This window comes from Musa acuminata, chromosome BXJ2-11, assembly GCF_036884655.1.
Source record: "Musa acuminata AAA Group cultivar baxijiao chromosome BXJ2-11, Cavendish_Baxijiao_AAA, whole genome shotgun sequence".
Taxonomy (NCBI): domain Eukaryota; kingdom Viridiplantae; phylum Streptophyta; class Magnoliopsida; order Zingiberales; family Musaceae; genus Musa; species Musa acuminata.
Window position 1 is genome coordinate 30,380,259 of NC_088348.1, and position 20,305 is coordinate 30,400,563.

At 42.9% G+C, this 20,305-nt stretch overlaps 1 protein-coding gene across 1 annotated transcript; it reads left to right on the forward strand.

The window, feature by feature from the left end:
* The first annotated feature begins 16,861 nt into the window (after positions 1-16,861).
* Positions 16,862-19,800, forward strand: LOC135627309 (probable methyltransferase PMT15). Its single transcript, XM_065133357.1, has 5 exons — positions 16,862-17,694; positions 18,172-18,382; positions 18,466-19,156; positions 19,231-19,308; positions 19,390-19,800. The coding sequence occupies exons 1-5, from the start codon at positions 17,011-17,013 to the stop codon at positions 19,631-19,633; spliced, it is 1,908 nt and encodes a 635-aa protein (XP_064989429.1). The 5' UTR covers positions 16,862-17,010; the 3' UTR covers positions 19,634-19,800.
* Positions 19,801-20,305: the final 505 nt, after the last annotated feature.

Genomic DNA, 20,305 nt, shown 5'->3' on the forward strand with positions numbered 1-20,305 from the left:
ATGAACACTAATGCTATACTTGCATCATCAAGAGATATATGAATTGATATGATTGCCATATTTGCAATGCTTGCATCGTTAAGAGATATATGAATTGATGCTATGATTGCCAAACTTGCATCATGCCATGTTTGCATCATGCGTTAAGATATCAAGAACTTGTATTGTAATTTTACACGTTGATATCTTACCATGTGATGAAATGCTACAATTGATAAACACTTGAAATGTTTGCGTTATGATATCAAAAGCTTACATCGCAATTTTACATGTTGATATTTGATAATAGCAAACTTGCATGATGATAAAACTTGATATTATGTTTTTCATGCAATCAGTTGAACTAATATCACAAACACTTGATTGTGGTACTTCTCCTTTTTGTTGATGACAAAGGGGGAGAAGTATGTTGATGACATGACATGTTATGCATAAGTTTATGCATAAGTTCATGATGACGTGTTGCAAGTATTCATGAGGAATATTGCAATGACTTGAATTCAGTTTGAATTCAAGGTTCTATCAATATGGCATATTGATAGGGGGAGTTTGTTTAAACTCCGGGAGTTAAGTTTAACTCCGTCATCAAGTGGTTGTCATCATAAAAAAGGGGGAGATTGTTGAATCTCGTATTTTGATGATGAAACTACTTGATATATGTTTATGATTTAATCTGCGGTTTGAGTGACGCAGGATGCTTCGATTAGGATGAGACAATTAAAGCAGGAAAATCATGTTGTGCCGAAGGAACATGTCAGAAGATTGGACGTCGGGCCGGTGGATCGGTCAACGTATCGACAGAAGGCTTCGGGTCGTGGACTCGGGCATCGGGCCAAGAAGCGCGGGTATTGTGCCAAGGATATCGGAGTTGCGGAGTCAACTGGCCGATTGGGCAATAGGCTGTAGGAGAAGACGATGCGTCGAAGAATCGGACAAAGCGTCGAGAGACCAATGACATGCCGGACAACTTGGTTAATTGCTTAGGATTAATTGTCTCGATCGAAGTTTGTTTTAATTATGCAGGATTAACTATGATAACGATGAAGACATAAAGCGAAACAAAGTGTCGAAGTCAAGCGCGAAGGATTTTTTGCAAGTTCGAGAGTTCGACGGAAGTCCGAAGGTTCGTCGGGAATGCTACCGGAACTAGCCGAGAATGAGTTGGGAGCTTGCCGAAGGGTTTTTCGGAAGCTCGCCGGAAGGTTCGTTGGAAGTTCGCGGAGCTCGCCGAGAAAGATCGGAGCTTGCCGAAGAAGCTCGTTGGAACTCGCTAGATCAAATCGTGAAGTCTAGGAGCTTGCCGGAAGTCCGTAGAATGGTTTCCGAGAGTTCATCGGAAGGCCGTCGGAAGTTTACCGGAAGCTCGCCAGAAGAAGTCTTGACTTGCGGACTTTGTAATAGCTTAGAAAATGTCTTTAAATTCATAGTTAGCATATTAATTAGGGTTAGGATTAGGTGTTAATCCTATAACCTAAGTAGGGGCCAATTAGGCCCAAGTTCAGACTGGTTTGGGCCAAGTTTGGAGCCAAACCAAGTGAGCCGAAATAGTGTAAGAGGTGGCACCGCCAGGGTTGGAGGTGGCACCGCCCAGGAGAAGATCTCCCAGCGAAGGTGGGCGGTGCAACCGCCCCAGGCAGGAGGTGGCACCGCCTGGGCTTAGTCTCCGAGGGAGATTGGGCGATGCAACCTCCCCTGACAGAGAGGTAGCACCGCCTGAGCTCGGTCTTCGAGCTCTGGCAGGAGGTGCAACCGTCTCAGTCATGAGGTGGCACCGCCTGGGGCTCAGTCACCGAGGCCGACTCAGGCGGTGCAACCGCCCTTGACAGAGAGGTGCAACCGCCTGGGCTTAGTCTTCGAGCTCTACCAGGCGGTGCAACCTCTCCAGTCAGGAGGTGCAACCGCCTGATCCCGGAATTCCGGGATTTGATCGTTTTGAGCTCCAAATTTGAATTGGGTTGGGGCCTATAAATACCCCACCCATTCAGCACTGAAAAGATAGAGATATACACCGAAATCTTGATCTTTTCTGTGATTCTTAGAGCTCAAAATTGTTGTAAAAGTCCTAAAGTTCTCCTCCCTCTGTTCTTCAAGTTTTGAGTTGTAAAGAGAGGAGAGAAAGGTTCTGTAAGGGTTGTCTCCTGAGCCCGTCAAAAGGAGTGAAACTGTAAAAGGGTAGTTGGCCTTCGCCTATTGAAGGAAGGCCTCTAGTTGACGTCGGTGACCTCGTCGGTGGAGGAAGCCAAAAGTGGAGTAGGTCAAGACTGACCAAACCACTCTAAATCTCTGGTTTGCTTTTACTTTGAGCACTTTATCATTACTGCAAACCTCCTACATAGCTACTGCCCTCTGCGCTTTTACGAACGAGTTTCTAAGTTCTGATCTTTCCGAATCTGCCTTTAGACGTAAATCGGTGTTTTCGTACGATCATTACATTTCAGTTTACGTTTACGTTTTGACTCCATTTATAACTGCAAACTGCCTTCTGCGCATTTATAAAACGCATCTCAAAGTTCAGTATCTTCAGAATCAGTATTTAGACGTAAACTACGTTTAGACGTAAAACTGCGTTTTGTTCCTTGTCGTTGAATGGTGCATTTACAAGATTAGTTTCGAAAGTGGATAGTTTTTTGTTTTCTTGGATGGATATATATTGTATCCTTCTAAAGCTTGGAATTGGCATATGTCGTGTTGACATTCATGTAGTCCATTTTATTGGAATTACATAAAATATTTAAAATAATTTCATGTTTTTTTTATTGTTGTTGAATTAAAATATATTGATAAATCAATCGAAGGGCCAATCGGATCGTTAGAAATGACTAAATTTAGAACACTTAGCATGATTTGCTAATTGATTGATAACTTTATTCCACTTACTAAAAACATGAAAAAACTATAAATTCATCAAATTGAAGAATATGGAAGAAAAATATCCATAATAATAACAATAAAAACGTGTCCAAGTGATTGATCATATTCTACCAAGCCATATCTCTCTCTCTCTCTCTCTCTCTCATTGCTTTATTCGCGTATCTAAATTGAGCTTCTAAATCACATTTTGACCTTTTGGAGCTAGCCCAAGAAAATTTACCAAAGGGTAATTTTGGTAACCCGACAAAGACAATAAAGCGGAAATAATAAAAGTGACAAGAACACCAGATTTACGTGATTCGGTCAATTGACCTATATCCACGGCAAACACTACTATAAAAAGGAGACTATTACAAATGCCTTAGGAAGATGTTCCTAGGCCATAAAACAAGAAAAACCTCAACTATAAGCCCAAACTATTTAATTGAGTATAGACTTAAACCCAAAGCAAACACTTAGGTTTTTCTTGTGGTGCCACTTGTGGTGCATCTAACTTCAAAGTTCAAATCCTTATTTATAGTTCCAATATGAGATAACAAGCCTGATTTTCCCGATGTGGGACTATGAGACTTGCCAAACTAACAAATCTTTCACCTTCTTCATAAAAGCCCCAACGGGCAATCATCAATAATGAACACCAACCAAGTCAAAGCACTATTTGAACTTGTAAATCGGAAGAGGCTTCGTAAGCATATCAGTTGGACTGTCCTTCGTATGAATTTTCTGAACAATGACTTTTCTCTCAGCAATAGTATCTTATTTGCATCCAACAATTTTCTTACCCGAAGGCGGCTTCACAGGATCCCAAGTTCTATTTTGATTGAGAGATTCAATTTCTTCATTCATCGCGATCAACCACTTAGCGGAATTATCAGAAGAAACTGCATCTGAGTAGGAAGTAGGCTCACAAACTTCACTTGTTTCTTCTGCAACAGATAAAGCATATGCAAACAAATTTGCATATCTTTGTGGTGGTCGAATATCTTTCCGTGGTCTATCCTTGGCTATGGAATATTGCTCTTCCTCTGTATCATCTGCCTCAGTAGACTCGGGACCATCTACTAGCATTCTTTGAGTAGAAGAGTTCGACTTAAAAGAATCTGAACTACTAATCTCAAGCTCCACCTGCTTCTGCGCACTATCATTTGTACAACTAGTAGATTCCTCTTTAGAAGATAACATAGACAATTCATCAAAAGTAACATCTCTACTTATTACAAATTTTGGGGATTTGGGATCAGAATACCAGTATCTTTTCACCCCAGAAACATACCAAAGGAAAATACATTTTTTAGCTCGAGGCTCTAATTTTCCTTCATTTATATGCATGTGTGCTAGACACCCAAAAATTTTTAAATCAGAGTAATCAGCAGGAGTGCCTGACCAAACTTCCTTTAGAGTTTTAAAGTTAAGTGTCGTAGAAGAAGAGCGGTTGACAACGTAACAGGCCATATTAATCGTCTTTGCCCAAAAGTCCTTTGTCAACCCTGCATTTGAGATCATACACCTTGCTCTCTCCAAAAGTGTTTTGTTCATACGTTTGGCCATACCATTTTGCTGAGCTGTCATCCTAACAGTGCGATGCCGAATGATTCCTTCATTTTTGTAAAATTCATTAAAGTCACCTTCACAAAATTCCATGCCATTATATGTTCGAAGCCGCTTAATCTGTTTACCTGTTTACTTCTCAATCAAAGCCTTCCATTGTTTAAAGGTTGGAAAAACATCATTTTTATGCTTCAAAAAATAAACCAAACTTTCCTGGAATAATCGTCAATGAAAGTCAACATATATCTAGCACCACCCTGAACATGAGCTGGACCCCAAAGGTCTGAATGAATATAGTCAAGAGTACCATTTGTTTTGTGAACTGTCGGAGAATTGAAGCTTACTCTTTTCTATTTTCCAAAAATGCAGTTTTCACAAAAATCCAGTGGCCCAATACTCTGTCCGCAAAGTAGACTCCTTTTGCTCAATATACTCAAAACATTTTTCGCTCATATGACCCAAACGCATATGCCATAATTTGGTGATGTCAGAATCAGACAATGATGATGACGAGACTACAATCGAGCCTGTGATAGTAGTTCCCTGCATAATATATAAGCTACCAGACCTACAAGCTTTCATAACAACAAGAGCATTTCTGGAAACTTTCATAACTCCACCTTCAGTTGTGTATTTACACCCAATGGCCTCTAGGGTGCCTAAAGAGATAAGATTTTTTTTAAAATCAGGAACATGTCTAACATTAGTGAGCGACCTCACAATACTATCATGTATTTTAATTTGGATTGTTCCTCTACCAACAACATCACATGCTGCATTATTGCCCATCAAAACAATTCCACCATTACAAGATTCATATGTGGAAAACAAATCTCTATTAGGATACATGTGATAAGAACAACCAGAATCTAAAATCCATTCATTTTTAGACCTCGTCCTGTCATCAATAGCAGAGAAAATAATTACAACATTCTCATCGGTTGCTATACTAGCTTCAGCGGATTCAATAGTTTTCTCAACAAATTTTTCCTTTTGATTTAATTTATTTTTTTAATTTAAAGCAATCAGCTTTAATGTGCCCTATTTTATGACAATATCTGCATTCCAAATTTCTATGTCTGGATTTAGATCTAGATTTAGATCTACTACTGTCAAATTCCCTTTTATCTGTTCTCCCCCTAACAACCAGACCTTCAACCTAATTCTCTCTACTTTCCCCAGTGATATTCCTGTCTATCTGCTATTTAGATTTTAGTATAGATTTAATTTCCTGATATGAAATTATTTCTTTTCCATAAATCATAGTATCACGGAAATGCTTAAAAGATTGAGAAAGAGAACACAAAAGTAACATGGCCTTATCCTCATCATCAATTTTTGCATCTATATTCTCCAAATCCATAACCAAGAAATCAAACTTATCAAGATGTGAGAGTATAGATGTACCTTCAGTCATCCGAAGCATATACAAACTCTGCTTTAAGTAGAGACGATTCTCTACTGTCCTCTTCGTATACAAGTCTTTAAGCTTGTCCCACATGCTCTTAGTCATAGTCTCCATAGCTACCTCCCGTAAAACCTCATCAGAGAGATTTAAAATAATGCTGGATCGGGTCTTCTTATCCATACCCGCAAGATCTTCCTTTAACGTATCATCTGGAATGTTCTCAACTCCCTGTAGTGTCAAATCAACTCCATCTTGAACCAGAATTGCCTCCATCTTGAGTTGCCACATGCCGAAGTTGACATTTCTATCGAATTTCTCAACAATAATCTTTGTTATTGTCATCATTGCCAAAAGATCCCGAAACCAGGCTCTGATACCAGTTTGTTAGAGCTAGCCCCAGGAAATTTATCAAAGGGTAATTTTGGTAACTCGACAAAGACAATAAAGCAGAAAGAATAAAAGCGACAAGAACACCAAATTTACGTGGTTCGGCCAATTGACCTATATCGACGGACGAATGAGGAGCAAATCACTACTATAAAAGAGGGACTATTACAAATGTCTTAGGAAGATGTTCCTAGGCCATAAAACACCCAAAAATACTAAACAAGAAAAACCTCAACTATAAGCCCAAATTATTTAACTGAGTATGGACTTAAACCCAAAGCAAACACTTAGGTTTTTCTTGTTGAATCTCGGATTTTGATGATGAAGTCAATTGTCATTTGTTGTCTAATCTATGTGTTGAGATAAGTGTGCAGGATTAACTACGATAGACAAGCAGCAGGAGTTGCACCGGAGTCAAGTCAATAATCACGTTGGGAGTTCGAGAGTTCGACGGAAGTTCGGACAGTCGTCGGAGGTTTTGCGGGAACAGATCCGAGAAGTCCAGGAGCTTTCCAAGCGAAGCTCGTCGGAACTCGCCAAGTGGATCGTCGCAAAGTCCAGGAGTTTGCCGGAAGTCCGCAGGAGCATCACCGAGGGTTCATCGGATGATTAACGGAAGTTCGCCGGAAACTCGCCGGAAGAAGCGATTGACGCACCGAAGCAAAGCTGCAGAAATTGTCTTAGAATTAATCGTAGTTAGCACGTTGATTAAGTTGGAAATGGGAGGTGATCCCATTAGCTTAATCTTGGGGCATTTGGGCCCTTGAAAAACCAAAATTGGGTCGAATGGAGCTACCCATTCGGGCCCTGATTGCACCAAGAGGTGCAACCGCCCAAGCCAGGAGGTAGCACCGCCTGGGCTAAGCCTCCCAGGGAGACTGGGCGGTGCAACCGCCCTAGCCAGGAGGTGGCACCGCCTGGGGCTCAGCCTCCGAGCGAGACTGGGCGGTGCAACCTCTCCTGACAGAGAGGTAGCACCGCCTGAGCTCGGTCTTCGAGCTCTGGCAGGCGGTGCAACCGCCTCAGTCAGGAGGTGGCACCGCTTGGGCCTCAGTCTCCGAGCCAGACTCAGGCGGTGCAACCGCCCCTGATAGAGAGGTGCAACCGCCTGGGCTCAGTCTTCGAGCTCTGCCAGGCGGTGCAACCGCTCCAGTCTCCCTGGGAGGCTGAGCCCCAGGCGGTGCCACCTGGGTTGGGGCCTATAAATACCCCACCCATTCAGCACTGAAAATACACAGACCTACACCGAATTCTTGATCTTTTCTGTGATTCTAAGAGCTCGAAATTGTTGTTAAGTCCTAAAGTTCTCCTTCCTCTGTTCTTCAAGCTTTGAGTTGTAAAGAGAGGAGAGAAAAGCTCTATAAAGGTTGTCTCCTGAGCCTGTCAAAATGAGAGAAACTGTAAAAGGGCAGTTGGCCTTCGCCTATTGAAGGAAGGCCTCTAGTTGACGTCGGTGACCTCGTCGGTGGAGGAAGCCAAAAGTGGAGTAGGTCAAGACTGACCGAACCACTCTAAATCTCTGGTTTGCTTTTACTTTGAGCACTTTATCATTACTGCAAACCTCCTACATAGCTACTGCCCTCTGCGCTTTTACGAACGAGTTTCTAAGTTCTGATCTTTCCAAAACTGCCTTTAGACGTAAATCGGTGTTTTCGTACGATCATTACATTGCAGTTTTCGTTTACGCTTTGACTTCATTTATAACTGTAAACTGCCTTCTACGCATTTATAAAACGCATCTCAAAGAATCAACGTTTAGACGCAAACTGCGTTTAGACGTAAAACTGCGTTTAGACGCAAACTGCGTTTAGACGTAAAACTGCGTTTAGACGCAAACTGCGTTTAGACGTAAAACTGCATTTAGACGCAAACTGCGTTTAGACGTAAAACTGCGTTTAGACGTAAACTGCGTTTAGACGCAAACTGTGTTTAGACGCAAACTGCATTTAGACGTAAAATTGTGTTTAGACGTAAACTGCGTTTAGACGCAAACTGCGTTTAGACACAAACTGCAGTTAGACGTAAAACTGCGTTTAGACGTAAACTGTGTTTAGACGCAAACTGTGTTTAGACGCAAACTGCATTTAGACGTAAACTGTGCTAAATCTTAAGTAATCTTAGAATCGGCTTTATCGAACGAACGCAGCTTTCGGTTTTAATCGCTGAAAGATTTCCGCTGCACTAATTCACCCCCCCCCCCCCTCTTAGTGCTCTCGATCCTAATAGTTGGTATCAGAGCGGGGTTTACTCTCTAACAGATTAAAACCCAAGAGAGATGGCGTATGCCGGAAACCAAGAGGGGCATTCTATTACACGTCCACCCATGTTCAGTGGGACGGACTACACCTACTGGAAGACCCGAATGAGGATCTTTCTTATTTCTATGGATTTTGAACTATGGAATCTTGTCGAAAACGGATTTTCGAAGTCTTCTCTTCCAATGATCGATTGGAATGAATTGGAGAAGAAGGCTTTCGCTCTTAATGCAAAGGCTATGAATGCCTTATTTTGTGCACTTGACAAAAACGAGTTTAACCGTGTTTCAACTTGTGAAACCGCATTTGATATTTGGCACACACTCGAAGTGACTCACGAAGGCACAAGTAGAGTGAAAGAGTCAAAGATCAATCTGCTATTACATTCTTTCGAACTTTTCCGAATGAAACCGAGTGAAACCATTGGCGACATGTTTACCCGTTTTACGGATGTCGTCAACGGTCTAAAAGGACTCGGAAAAAGCTTTTCGGATTTTGAGCTCGTAAATAAGATACTAAGATCCCTTCCTAAGAGTTGGGATCCTAAAGTTACTGCTATTCAAGAGGCAAAAGATCTGCGCAACTTCCCTCTTGAGGAACTAATCGGGTCGTTAATGACCTACGAAATGACGTGTAAAGCTCATGAAGAGCAAGAATACATCCTTCCAAAGAACAGGAAGGATATGGCACTTAAAACTTCAGAATGCCACTTGAGAGAAAACTCAAGTGATGAGGACTGTGATGATGACTTGACACTTCTAACAAGAAAATTTAAAAAATTCTTTAAAAGAAACAAGTTTAAGAATGATGCAAAAAATAAACTTGAACCCAAGAAGGACCAAGTTATTTGCTATGAATGCAAAAAGCCGGGACACTACAAGAGTGATTGTCCCCAAGTTAAAAGGAGAACATCAAAGAAGAAGGCACTTCAAGCAACATGGGATGACTCGAGCGCGTCCGAAGAAGAGGAGTCCAACACCGAGCAAGTTGCTCATTATGCCTTAATGGCCATCGGAGATGAGGTAACAAATTTAATAGATGCAGATTTATCATTTGATGAATTATTAAATGCCTTTCATGAATTGTTTGATGAATGTAAGACTATTAGTAGAAAGTACAAACTGCTAAAAAAGGAGCATGATAGTCTTATTTGTAATTTCGATAAGTTAAAAGCTGAACTTCATGATAGTTTAAGCTCATGTATAAAATGCCATGATCTAGAAACCTTCCAAAAGGAAAACATGCTACTTAAGGACACCTTGAAGAAATTCGAGGTTGGTAGCAAGTCATTAAACATGATCCTAATAAATAAGGGTCATGTTCCCAAAAGGAGTGGAATTGGGTTTGTGAGAAGTCCTCACCAAAATCCAACCACCTTCATAAAAGGCTCCATTTTACATGTTCGACATCAAAACAAATGCAACTTTTATTGCAAAATTGGACACAAGACGCCTTTTTGTCCATTCAAGAAAATTAGTCCAAACAAATTGATTTGGGTTCCTAAAGGAACCATGATAAATTCTATGCAACATGATAGACAATGTAGATCTATTTGTGAGGCACCCAAAAGCAAATGGGTACCTAAAAATCATCCCTTTCTATAAAATAATAATAAAAAAAAACATTAGGCTGGAGCAAGAAATAATATTTTGCTCCTTGATTCTCTATAGTCTTGATCCAAGGAACTCGCAATGCTTAAATAACAAGTGAAAATTATGAAATCACAAATGCAATTTAGATACAACCTTATTTGACGTGCTTTTTTAGAAACGTATGATTCCCAAATTCACATATCCCCTTGATCTTCAAACCCGTCAATTTCATCCATTAATCATCTTCGAATCCAAGAAACTAAGTATGTCATGAACTTGAAAGGGTTACCAACTTGAACAAACTATCATAAACAAACATATGTACGACATTGGGAGTATGCACGTTAAAAGATCTATCTTGATCGTACAAGAGTCTTTGCCTTAAAATAAAAACTCATATGTAATCATGTAAAAAAAAAAGGTTAATCGCCCTAAATGAAAATTCTTCTTAAGACAAAAACTCCCAGATCAAATCACGCTGATCAGAACAAAAGTGCACACTGCCTACAGGCGGTGGCACCTCCCTAGCAGGCAGTGGCACCTCCCCAGCTGGCGGTGGCACCTCCAGTAGTCACGGGCTGCAAGCGGTTGCACCGCTCCAGCCAGAGGTGCAACCGCCCGCAACTCTGCTTCTTTTTAACCCGAGCTAGGGCCGGCGGTGAAACCGACACCAACTCACTCCCTTCCCTCCTCTACTCTTCCAAGCTTCCTCCATCCCCATTTCAACCCGTTTAGCATCCCAAATACCCCACATTTCGGAGCAAAACATCAACAATCCTTCCCTCTTGAAGATTTCACTAAGGTACTCTCTAAGAATCCCTTAAACTCTATTTTTTCATTCATTTACCCTTGCTTATCATTATCCCTCTAAACAGCAGTAGTTATGAGATCTAGAAGATCCTCAAGGGACAAGGGAAAGAGGAGATTAGTAGAAGACTTTGATCTCACCCTTTTTGATTCGAAAAACCATGCTGAAAAATTCTCCTCTTTCGAACTTAGGAGTGTCAATAAAGGAAAATACGTAGATCTGAATGAACTAAGAGACTTAGAGACTATCCATTGGTTTGCAAACCTAGATCTACTTCCAATTCTGCAAATTAACGAACCCATCTATCCAAGACTCGTTAGATTGTTTTACAATAACATACAAATAGATGATGAAGAAAGAATGTCCACCTATCTCTTAGGACAACACATCTCAATCACGGATAGATTCATTTGTGATATGATAGGCATTCCAATGAAAAGCATAGGACTTTACTTTAGAGGATCATGGGATGATGAAACTATTGGAACATCCTATGTTGAAGCTTTAGGAACAATCTTTGCCAATCCCAACTTAGCATTTGTTCCTAAAAGTTGTGAACATCTACTGCCTTTAAATACTAAGGTACTTCATCATATCCTGACTAGCATAATTCTTCCTAAACAATACCATCATGATGAAGTGAGTCAATTAGAACTAGGAACTATGTATTTGATCATGAAAGGACATGACATCTGTCTTGGTTATCTTATCCAACAAAACATGTTAGAACTATCTAAGAAAGACATGATGCTCCCATATGGTGGTATAATCACTAGAATAATCAAAGCTTACGATATTTTAATACCACCGGAAGAAGAAGTAATAAAAGTAGATAGATTTAGCATAATAAACAAAAATCTACTTCACCGACTAAGATGTTATTATAGAAACGGTAACTGGGTTAGAATGCCGAGAAGAACTGATCCCCCTCAACCTGAACCAGAACCGGAAACACCATTATTTAGGGGTACCCAATCTCCTCCGATCTGTCCCTTTGAGGAAACACATCCACTTGAGCAAACTCATACATCATCCGTCGAAGATATTGGGATTCGGATGGACCGATTCGAACAGAGATAAGAACGGATTGAACAACGACAAGATCAAATCCTATCTGAGCTGCAGCAAATTCATAGTCAATTTGACTCCTTGTTTATGCACTTTAATTTTCCACCTCATAAATGAACTTGTATGAACATCTGTTGTTGTTGTAAACTCCTTATGTTACTCACCATGATGTGCTTTGTCTTAATCCTTGATATGGTTGTAAACATCTCTCATGGTAAACATATGTCTTGTGCCTTATGGTAAATGTATCTCGGATTTTTTATGGTATCATTTTCTTAGGAATATTGATGTGTCCGAATAGGCAAACTAGTTAAAACTATTTTTTCGGACTTTAGTGAATGATCAAATCACTTGATTGCCATTACATAACATGTGTTTTGTCTTCATGATTATATTTGAAAGTCTGTAGCATAATCTTGACCGAATGCTATAAGTCAGATTTTCTCGTACACTTTTATGAAAAACATATTTCTGAAATAGATTTGATGAAGTGATTCCTGCGTATTAATTCCATCTTGAAATATCTTTACTTGTACAAAAGATTATAACAAAAAAGGGGAAGAAGTATTCAAAGCAATCTATGTATCATGCCTTCCTCTATATGCTTGCTTATATTTTCCTGGTATCACAACTACCATGCTTTTTGTTGATGACAAAGGGGGAGAAATATATGAATTGATGCTAGAAATATATGAATTGATGATTATGCCATCACCGAGAAATATATGAATTAATGCTATGACTATGCCATGCTTGCATCACCAAGAGATACATGAACAGATGCTATAATTTGCATTATGCCCTGAAGTGATATCTCACCATATGAAGAAATGCAATACTTGTTAAAATATTTGATATGTGTACATCATGATATCAAAATCTTAGATTTACATGTTGATATCCAACTATATGATGAATTGTTACTATTACCATCATTCAAACTTGTTATATGAAAACTGAAAATGGATGTCAAGGCTTGACATCATCTTCAGAGAGATACATCATGATGCGAATCATGATGGGAGTATTGATAAGTTCAAATGATTTAACTTATCAATATGTCACTTGAATTCTTAGGTTTTGAATTCAAGGTTGACTTATCTCAATTATGGCATATAGACAGGGGGAGTTAAGGATAACTCCATTATCAATTGATTGTCATCATCAAAAAGGGGGAGATTGTTGAATCTCGGATTTTGATGATAAAGTCAATTGTCATTTGTTGTCTAATCTATGTGTTGAGATAAGTGTGCAGGATTAACTACGATAGACAAGCAGCAAGAGTTGCACCGGAGTCAAGTCAATGATCACGTTGGGAGTTCGAGAGTTCGACGGAAGTTCGGACAGTCGTCGGAGGTTCTGCGGGAACAGATCCGAGAAGTCCAGGAGCTTTCCAAGCGAAGCTCGTCGGAACTCGCCAAGTGGATCGTCGCAAAGTCCAGGAGTTTGCCGGAAGTCCGCAGGAGCATCACCGAGGGTTCATCGGATGATCAACGGAAGTTCGCCGGAAACTCGCCGGAAGAAGCGATTGACGCACCGAAGCAAAGCTGCAGAAATTGTCTTAGAATTAATCGTAGTTAGCACGTTGATTAAGTTGGAAATGGGAGGTGATCCCATTAGCTTAATCTTGGGGCATTTGGGCCCCTGAAAAACCAAAATTGGGCCGAATGGAGCTACCCATTCGGACCCTGATTGCACCAGGAGGTGCAACCGCCCAAGCCAGGAGGTAGCACCGCCTGGGCTAAGCCTCCCAGGGAGACTGGGCGGTGCAACCGCCCTAGCCAAGAGGTGGCACCGCTTGGGGCTCAGCCTCCGAGCGAGACTGGGCGGTGCAACCTCTCCTGACAGAGAGGTAGCACCGCCTGAGCTCGGTCTTCGAGCTCTGGCAGGCGGTGCAACCGCCTCAGTCAGGAGGTGGCACCGCTTGGGGCTCAGTCTCCGAGCCACACTCAGGCGATGCAACCGCCCCTGATAGAGAGGTGCAACCGCCTGGGCTCAGTCTTCAAGCTCTGCCAGGCGGTGCAACCGCTCCAGTCAGGAGGTGCAACCGCCTGATCCCGGAATTCCGGGATTTGATCGTTTTGAGCTCCAAATTGGGGCCTATAAATGCCCCACCCATTCAGCACTAAAAATACACAGACCTACACCGAATTCTTGATCTTTTCTGTGATTCTAAGAGCTCGAAATTGTTGTTAAGTCCTAAAGTTCTCCTTCCTCTGTTCTTCAAGCTTTGAGTTGTAAAGAGAGGAGAGAAAAGCTCTGTAAAGGTTGTCTCCTGAGCCTGTCAAAAGGAGAGAAACTGTAAAAGGGCAGTTGGCCTTCGCCTATTGAAGGAAGGCCTCTAGTTGACGTTGGTGACCTCGTCGGTGGAGGAAGCCAAAAGTGGAGTAGGTCAAGACTGACCGAACCACTCTAAATCTCTGGTTTGCTTTTACTTTGAGCACTTTATCATTACTGCAAACCTCCTACATAGCTACTGCCCTCTGCGCTTTTACGAACGAGTTTCTAAGTTCTGATCTTTCCAAAACTGCCTTTAGACGTAAATCAGTGTTTTCGTACGATCATTACATTGTAGTTTTCGTTTACGCTTTGACTTCATTTATAACTGCAAACTGCCTTCTGCACATTTATAAAACGCATCTCAAAGAATCAACGTTTAGACGCAAACTGCGTTTAGATGTAAAACTACGTTTAGACGCAAACTGCGTTTAGACGTAAAACTGCATTTAGACGCAAACTGCGTTTAGACGTAAAACTGCGTTTAGACGCAAACTGCGTTTAGACGTAAAACTGCGTTTAGACGTAAACTGCGTTTAGACGCAAACTGTGTTTAGACGCAAACTGCATTTAGACGTAAAACTGCGTTTAGACGTAAACTGCGTTTAGACGCAAACTGCGTTTAGACGCAAACTGCATTTAGACGTAAAACTGCGTTTAGACGTAAACTGTGTTTAGACGCAAACTCTGTTTAGACGCAAACTGCATTTAGACGTAAACTGTGCTAAATCTTAAGTAATCTTAGAATCGGCTTTATCGAACGAACGCAGCTTTCGGTTTTAATCGCTGAAAGATTTCCGCTGCACTAATTCACCCCCCCCCCCCCCCCTCTTAGTGCTCTCGATCCTAACATTTCTTGTGGTACCACTCGTGGTGCATCTAACTTCAAAGTGCAAATCCTTATTTATAGTTTCAATATGAGATAACAAGCCTGATTTTCCCGATATCGGACTATGGGACTTGCCAAACTAACACCACGAGCATTCAAAACAAAAGTTACATGTCAGGGATCGGTATCATCCCCAAAAAATTGGGAACAAAAATACACCAGGAACTTGGTTCTATCAGTCAGTTCATTGCCAACCCTCAATGGTAATAGGATAAGCAGCTTCATAGATTCATTTTGGAGTCCATAAATTTAACGAATCCATTTTGAGTTCCCCCACCCTCACTAGGTAGCAGCATCATGGACCATCTCATCCTTGCCCGTAAATAAGATGCTCTATCAACTTGCTAGAAGAATATTTAGAAGAGCTGCGGCCATGTCAATGAGCACCTGACAGCAGTCAATAAATAATATATATATACATATAATATGTTGTAAGTTAATATTTGGTTGTAAGATTTCATAGATTCATGAGTAATTATTTATTTTGAATATATCTGTATGATTTTATATTTCGAAACTCATGAACTTCAAAAAGTACTTCTGAGGATAAGAATGACTCGAGAGGCTTATAAACCATTGATTCTTCTACTCTTTAATCAATGTAAAACTAAATATTCTGATCGAAGAGTGAAATGCTCAAGATACATTATATAAAAACATCACCAATCACCTGATATATTTAGAATGTCCTCCGTAGGACAACAATTAACAAGAGAGAAAATTTATCCTATCGGTAAAATTATTTTTCCTAGCTTTTCTAGTAGTCTACCATAAAATTTTCGCTTAGAGAATATTTCTTCTATAGATCGAAAAGTTAGCTAAAAATCTACATAAATGATTGATCTCACACATTATTAATCATAAATCTTATTATTTATTTAGCATATTTTTGTAATTATGTTTTACTTTAATATTTGTTAGACATGTAAATTGATCAGTTGACTCATAGTCTGTCTGACCAGTAACCCAATGAGCGAGTCTTGATGGAGTCACTGTGTCGTGGGGAGCGCTACATTAGATATTTGACTCGTTAAGCTCACCCCCTCAGTCGTAGAAGCTGCAGTAGTAGTAGTAGGGTTGAGGTTTTATCTAAAGAGATGAACAAGGTTCGATCTGGTTCAGGGATGATCGAGGCCAGGTTGACGGTCATCTTCCACGAGGTAAGAAGAATACCTAATCAATCATATAAAATCTGGTTCAGGGATGATCGGGGCCAGGTTGACAGTCATCTTCCACGAGGTAAGAAGAATACCTAATCAATCATATAAAAACCAGTTATCTCACATCAATGGTTTGAGAAGGCTGAGCTGAAGCTGCCAACCCTGAGACTTACCAACCATGCATGCATATGTGCACGCAAAAGAGCTGCCCAAACCAACCTAAGAGCAGGCAGGACAGGAACTCCACTTACCAAGTCGACTCCCACCTCCTTTCCGCTTGTCCCAGAGAATGGACCATAATGGCATGCAGCTCAGCCGCCCTCTCTCTCTCTCGCTCTCTTTCTGCCACTACCAATTCCTTCTGCTCCCAAGTGATGTCCAGAGTCCATCGGCAGCGGCGTCTCCGTGCCCAGGTATCCCCTGAGCTGATAAGCTAATAATTCCAGATGGACTCACCCACATAAGCATTCCCCCATGTCCCACCGAAATCGTTAAGCCCGAAATTCTACCGGAGAAGGCATCGCTGCCTTATTGTAATGCCACTTGTTCTTGGGTAGTCGCCCTTCTCTCACATGCATCCAAGCAACCCTCAACATATCATATTTCTTTCTGAAGGAACAAGCTTTCTTTATTGACGGAAACATTTGCCTACTTCACTCCTCCCTCTCTTCATCTTTCTTCTGTCACTATTCTCTTCGTCTTCGGTGATAGTCCAGAGTACCAAAGGTGACGCCTTTTTGGTGGTTTATGAGGATGGGGGGCGGGGCAAAACCCTACTCCGACGTGTGGAAGCTGTGCCAGCCATGTTGGAAGCGGATTAACTTCGTTCCCCTGGTCGTCGTCGCCATGTTCTGCTCCGCCTCGTACTTGCTCGGCATCTGGCAGCACATCGGTGGCGCCACAGTACTTACCGCTATCTCCTGCGACAGGAAGGCCACCGACGCCTCGTTCGTCGTAGGCGGCGCGCCGACGCTGGACTTCGCCGCACACCACGCGGCCGACGAGTCCGACGCGGCGATACCGGCGGCGCGGGAGTTCACCGCCTGCGACGCAAAGTACTCCGAGTACACGCCCTGCGAGGACCGGGACCGGTCGCTGCGGTTCGACCGCGACCGGCTGATCTACCGGGAGCGGCACTGCCCGGAGAAGGGGGAGCTCCTCAAGTGCCTGGTCCCGGCGCCGGCGGGGTACAGGAACCCATTCCCGTGGCCGGCAAGCAGGGACGCCGCGTGGTTCGCGAACGTGCCGCACAATGAGCTCACGGTCGAGAAGGCGGTCCAAAACTGGATCCGGGTCGACAGGGACAAGTTCCTGTTCCCCGGCGGAGGAACCATGTTCCCGGACGGCGCCGACGCGTACATCGACGACATCGACCGGCTCATTCCGCTGCGTGATGGGTCCATCCGGACGGCCATAGACACCGGCTGCGGGGTGAGTGTTCCCAACTGCTCTCCTTCTTCCCATGTTCTCATCGGCTCCTCTTGCTTCAGTGACCAACGTGGCAGTGGGATCGGGGCAGTCAACCCGATTCCCCGCTAAAGCTTGGATTTTGGGCATAAAGAAGAGAAAAAGATCTCGTTTTGTGAGCGTGGAGTGGTATTTCTGTCGTCAATCAACCAGCAATTTGATTGATAATTTCATCCAATCTGTTCAATAAAAAAATATAGCACCAAAAATTACCTTCTTTTTACTTCAAAATTGGCGGGATTTCTGCTTCGTTTCCACTAGTGTTCTTCATCGGATTCACTCGTGAGTCAAAGTCAACTCTCGTTGTTGAGGTGCTGGTTCGCCGAGTCAACTCGGTGACTCGTACGTGCCATAGCAACTCACCAACCTTCTTCTCGGTAGCAATGGTGACTCTCGAGGCTGTGTCTCCTGACTTCGTTTATTTGGCCACGGCGAGTGCAGGTGGCGAGCTGGGGAGCTTACCTTCTATCACGCAACATTCTAACGATGTCCTTTGCGCCGAGGGACTCCCACGAGGCCCAAGTCCAGTTCGCGCTGGAGCGCGGCGTCCCAGCCATGATCGGTGTGCTCGCCTCCAACCGCCTCCCCTACCCCTCCAGGGCGTTCGACATGGCTCATTGCTCTCGGTGCCTCATCCCATGGCATCTCTACGGTAACCATATCCACTCCTTTCACCTCTGAATCCTCCTTCTTTGCCATCTCGCTCTTAGAAGTTTGGTTAATATATGCAAACAGATGGGCAGTACTTGATCGAAGTCGACCGCGTCTTGCGACCTGGTGGCTACTGGATCCTGTCGGGACCGCCGATCAACTGGAAGCGGCAGTGGAAGGGGTGGAAGAGAACCGAGGCGGACTTGAGCGCCGAGCAATCTGTCATCGAAGCCGTCGCCAGGAGCCTCTGCTGGAAGAAGCTGAGGGAGAAGGAAGACATTGCAGTTTGGCAGAAACCAACCAATCACATCCACTGCAAAGCCAGTAGGAAGGTCATCAAGTCACCGCAGTTCTGCCAAGGTCAGAATCCTGACGCCGCTTGGTATACCAAGATGGAGACTTGCATCACACCCCTGCCCGAGGTGACCGGCATCAGAGAGATCGCCGGCGGGGAACTGAAGAAGTGGCCCGAGAGACTGACGGCGGTGCCACCAAGGATTGCTAGTGGAAGCCCGGATGGAGTTACACCAGAAACGTTTAGGCAAGACACCGAGCTATGGAAGAAGAGACTCGGGTACTACAGGACAGTGATCAACCAGCTGGGGCAGAAGGGTAGATATCGGAATCTGCTCGACATGAACGCTAAGTTTGGTGGGTTTGCTGCCGCCCTAATTGATGACCCAGTTTGGGTCATGAACGTCGTCCCGACCGCGGCCAACACCAACACACTCGGAGTCATCTACGAGCGCGGGCTGATCGGAACCTATCAGGACTGGTGAGTTCCAATCAAACCGAGTTGTCTACCGCCGGTCTCATGCGCTTCTGCTGCTACATGTCAATTCATTGCAGGTGCGAGGCAATGTCTACATACCCGAGGACATATGATCTCCTTCATGCAGATTGGGTGTTCAGTCTCTACAAGGGCAGGTACAGAGGATTATAATTCTGCTCTTCTCAGTTCTACCTCTGCCTTGGTTCCAAGTTACAGTGCTGGTTTCTGCTGCACAGATGTGAAATGGAAGACATACTGTTGGAGATGGATCGAATCCTTAGGCCCGAGGGGACGGTGATCGTTAGGGACGACGTCGATGTCTTAATTAAGATCAAGAGCGTCACGGATGGAATGAGATGGGATAGCGAAATCGCCGATCACGAAGACGGCCCGCATCAGAGGGAGAAGCTTCTTGTGGTGGTGAAGACGTATTGGACAGCACCAGACCAAAACCAAGAACAGCCAAACGGATCTGCCTAGCATTCATTTTCTATATTTCTTTCAGCCTATAATTTTGTGGAGCTGACATTAACAGTAGAAAGTGAATCTCTAGCTTGCATATTCCATTTGATGAGGATTTGAGGTTTCTTATCATCATGCTATTCGATATTTCAGCAGCAATAATAGCAGAATTGTGGGTCTGCCAACTCTTCTAATCTCTCATCGCCATACATCTCTCTGTTGACAGAAGGAAGAGTGGTTGAGAGTCTCTGTCTTCCTTGTTTTTGTCCTTGTTGGTGCAGGGTGCTCCTCGACCAGGACACAGAATAAAGTGTGTCTTGCCCATGGCTACAGACGCCATATTTGAATGGTCCAAGACACATCGATTATTAGACAAGCTAACGTGTTTTTGATGTAACATGACAGACTTTGTTAGAGGTCAAACACTGAAGAGCTTGTGGGAAGTGACGATCTTGGGCCATGCAAACCATTTAGGTTAACTACAGCTGCCTGATAGAGACTGTCATGTGCGACATCTGAGTGGAAAATGGAGCATTAGAGGAACTGTACTTTTAATGGTAGGGATTCTTCTGTCTTGGGGACAGCAATTGGCTCGCATTACGTTGCTTTTTGCCATGCAATGAACATGGAGGGCCACCAACACCTATTAAACTTAAATTAATCGAAATCAGGAAATGATAGTTTGGATCC